General features: G+C 43.5%; 1 protein-coding gene across 1 annotated transcript in view; it reads left to right on the top strand.

Annotated features, from left to right (window-relative positions):
• LOC101638959 (adhesion G protein-coupled receptor E4-like) overlaps positions 1–3,939 on the top strand; it is a 31,940-nt gene that overhangs the window by 18,079 nt on the left and 9,922 nt on the right. The window contains 2 exon segments of the mRNA XM_045300064.1: positions 898–909; positions 3,009–3,057. Of these exon segments, the coding sequence (XP_045155999.1) occupies positions 898–909; positions 3,009–3,057 (61 nt within the window).

The raw sequence follows: 3,939 nt of genomic DNA, 5'->3' as shown, positions 1-3,939 counted from the left end.
GAGCCAGTCAGGGTGCAGTATAACACTGCTGAAACATACAACCTTCCTCTTGTTCTTTAATGGTTTCTCACCTCCACTATCATGGTCCAAATTCTACCTTAGAAATCCAGCAGACCAGAGCATGTACACGGGTACAGACAAGAGCTGGAAACACAGGGAGTCCGGAACAGATAAACCCCTCAGGACCAACATTGAAAGTAGCAATACCAAAAGGGGACGGGGAAGGTGCGGGGAGACAGGGGGAACCAATCACAATGATCTACATATAACCCCCTCCCTGGGGGACAGACCACAGAAAAGTGGGTGAAGGGAGACATCGGTCAGTGTAAGAAACAAAAAAATAATAGTAATTTATAAATTATCAAGGGTTTGTGAGGGAGGGAGCATGAGAGAGGGTGAGAAAAAAATGAGGAGCTGATACCAAGGGCTCAAGTAGAAAGAAAATGTTTTGGAAATGATTATAGCAACAAATGTCCAAATATGCTTAACACAATGGATGGATGGATGGATTGTGATAAGAGCTGTATGAGCCCCCAATAAGATGATTTTTTAAATGGCCTTGGTGATAGAAATAAAGCCAGAGATGGCATGATAGACTTTTGCAAGACTGAAGATTTTAAAGGCTCCTTGACATGTGGACTTCTCCAGATGGATTACACGGAAATCAAATTGACTAAACATGTCGAAGAAACTATGGAGAAGCTCAATATTATCAGCTAAAGCTAAGCCAGGAACTGATTGTGGAACAGACCAATTGCTCATATGTAAGTTCAGTTTGAAGGTGAAGAAAATTAAAACAAGTCCAGGAGAGACCAAATATGACCCTGAGTCCATCCCACCTGAATTTCAAGGACATCTGAAGAGCAGAGTTGCTGTCTTGAACACGAATGACAGAAGACCTGGTGACCTGTGGGATGACATCAAGAACATTCTACGTGATGAAAGCAAAAGATAATTTTTTTAAATGAAAGAAAGAAAAAATCAAAGATGTCAGCTCTTAATCATAGAGTAGCTAGAACAAATGGAAGCAATGATGAAGTCAATGAGCAGAACAGAAAGTTTCAAAGGACAGCACAAAAGGCAAGTGAAATATTATCTTGAAAATCACAAAGACTTAGAGTTAGAAAACTAAAAAGGAAGAACACACTCAGCAGATCTTAGCCTAAAAGAACTCAAGAAAAAATTCAAGCCTCAAGTTGCAATATTGAAAGATTCCGATTCACGGAGCTCCCATCGGTTACCGAGTGGAACTCTGCTGGGATCTTTACCATAAGTAGCTCAGCAGGCCTTTTCTTCCACAGTGTCACTGGGTGGGTTGAAATTTTCAACCTTCCGGTTGCCAGGTGAACAAAAACTCTTGGCATTATCCGAGGCTTTAGATTTCAGATAAACTCGCTGCCACTGAGTCGATTTTGACTCATCGTGACTTGGAGGTGTCCATCGGCCCCTTCAATATGCAAGCAGTCACAGACATCACGTAAATGAATGGGTGCGGCTGTGTTCCAATAAAACTTTTATTTTTTTAAAAACTCAAGCAATTGAATGGATTTGGATTTGACCCATGGGCCTTACATGGTTGATGACTGCTGAGTCACCTTTATAGGGGCTTCCTGTCCATATTGAAGAGATCAAAGCTGACCCATAAACCTCTTCTCTCCTACCCTCATTCCCCTGGTGGTCTTCTCCACTCGATGGCTTTCAATGATTACATATCCTGAAAACTCTCAAATGTATATACCCAACCTGCACATCTCTTCTCAACCCCAGGCTGACAATCCAACCTGGCCACATGACATGGAATGGGGGTACTATATTGGTGGCACAGTGGTAGAATTCTTATCCATACAGGCAGCCAGGGTTGCATCCTCACCCAAGGCAGCTCATGCGCAGCCGCTGCCCATCCGTAAAGGCTTCTATGTTGCCACGATGCTGAGCAGATTTCAGCAGAATTTCCAGACTAAGACAGCCTAAGAAGGAAGACCAGATGAGCTCCTACGGGGGATTGCCAACAAAACACCATGGATCACTACTTTACAACCTACATCCGACGATGGGAATTGATACAGGACTGGGCAGTTTCATCCTAATGGGCATGTGGTCACCGTGAGGGGTGAGCCAACTTAGCAGCAGCTAACAACATGACAAGGAAGATGGACTTGTTCCTCCTAGACATCTTCGTGTGCCCAGAAGCAAATTGTTGGTTTTAATGATTCGTCCAGGTTTCTCCTTCCTCAGCTCAATCAAAGGAACCTTCGTTCTCCTGAGCCCTTGGTTTAGTAACCCAGGAGTCACCTTGACTTCTCTCATCCTTCACCTGTCAGTTCATTGCCAAACGCTGTCATGTGCCTGGTCTTTAGTATGCTGAAGTCCATTGTTGCAGCTACTGTGTATCTTGAGGACCTTGGAACCTAGAGGTCTACCTTTCTAACATTATATGAGCAGTGTTCTATTTTGATCCATAGGATTTTTCGCTGGATAAATTTCAGAACTCAGTCACCAGGCCTTTCTTCCTAGTCTGTTTCAGTCTGGAAATATGTCTCCACTGAAATGTGCCCACCCTAAGTGATGCTGAAAAACCATCAGCTTACCTTCTAGCATCACAGTTACATGCAAGCCACCAAGTACAACATCCTGCTGACAAGTGGTGATCCTATTAATTTGGGCGCAAGTAATGGACTCAAAAACATACTAAGTCCATTTTTCTTACTGTTATTGTTGTTATTCAGTGCCATTGAGTTTTCTCTGATCCATAGCAACCCTGTGCCCAACAGAAAGAAACACATTTGCCATCCTTACAAGTCTTCCTGTGCTTGAGCCCATTGATGCAGCCACTGTGTCCATCCATCTTGTTGAGAGCCTTCCTCTTTTTCGCTGCCCCTCCACTTTACCAAACACGATGTCCTTCTCCGCCAACTGGTATCTCCTGACAATATGTCCAAAGCATGTAAGACAAAGTCTCACCATCCTTGCCTCTCAGGAACATTCTGGCCGTACTTCTTCCAAGGCAGATCGGTCTGTCCTTTTAGCAGTCCGTGGTCCTCTCAGTAGTCTTCACCAGCACCACAATTCAAAGGCATCGATTCTTCGTCAGTCTTCCTTATTCCGTGTCCAACTTCCACATGCATATGAGGTACGGGAGAAAACTATGGCTTGGGCCAAGCACACCTTAGTCCACAAAGTGACATCCTTGCTCTTCAGTACTCTAAAGAGGTCTCGTGCAGCAGATATACGTAATGCAGTATGTCTTTTGATCTCTTGACGGCTGCTTCCATGAGCATTGATTGTGGATCCAAGCAAGACAAAAATCTTGACAACTTCAACCTTTTCTCCATTTACCATGATATTGCCCATTAGTCTAATTGTGAGGTTTTCGTCTTCCTTACATTGAGGTGTAATCCATACTGAAGACTACAGTCCTTGACCTTGATCGGCAAGTGCTTCAAGGCCTCGTCACTTACAGCAAGCCATGTTGTGTCATCTGCATATTCCAGGTTGTTAATAAACCTTTCTCTAATCCTGATGCTACAATCTTCTTCACATAATCCAGCTTCTCTGGTGATTTGCTCAGCATACAGATTGAACAAGTTTGGTGGGAGGATACAACCCTAATGTGCACCTTTCCTGATTTTAAACCATGCAGAATTCCCTTGTTCTGCTTGCACAACTGCCAACTTGATCCATGTACAAATTCTGAAAGAGCACAATGAAGTGTTCCAGAATTCCTATTCTTCTCAATGTTAGCCATCGTTTCTTATGGCTCAAACAGTCGAGTGTCTTTGCATAGTTAATGAAACACAAGTAAACATCTTTCTGGTATCCTCTGCTTTGAGTCAAGATCCATCTGGCATCAGCAATGATAACCCCTGTTCCACATCCTCTTCTGAATCCGGCCTGAATATCTGGCAGTTCCCTGTCGATGTACTGTGGCAATCATTGTTG

Source organism: Echinops telfairi, unplaced genomic scaffold, assembly GCF_000313985.2.
Source record: "Echinops telfairi isolate 266 unplaced genomic scaffold, ASM31398v2 ScPeMD7_7459;HRSCAF=8497, whole genome shotgun sequence".
NCBI classification, from domain to species: domain Eukaryota; kingdom Metazoa; phylum Chordata; class Mammalia; order Afrosoricida; family Tenrecidae; genus Echinops; species Echinops telfairi.
This window is presented reverse-complemented; position numbering and strand designations above follow the sequence as displayed.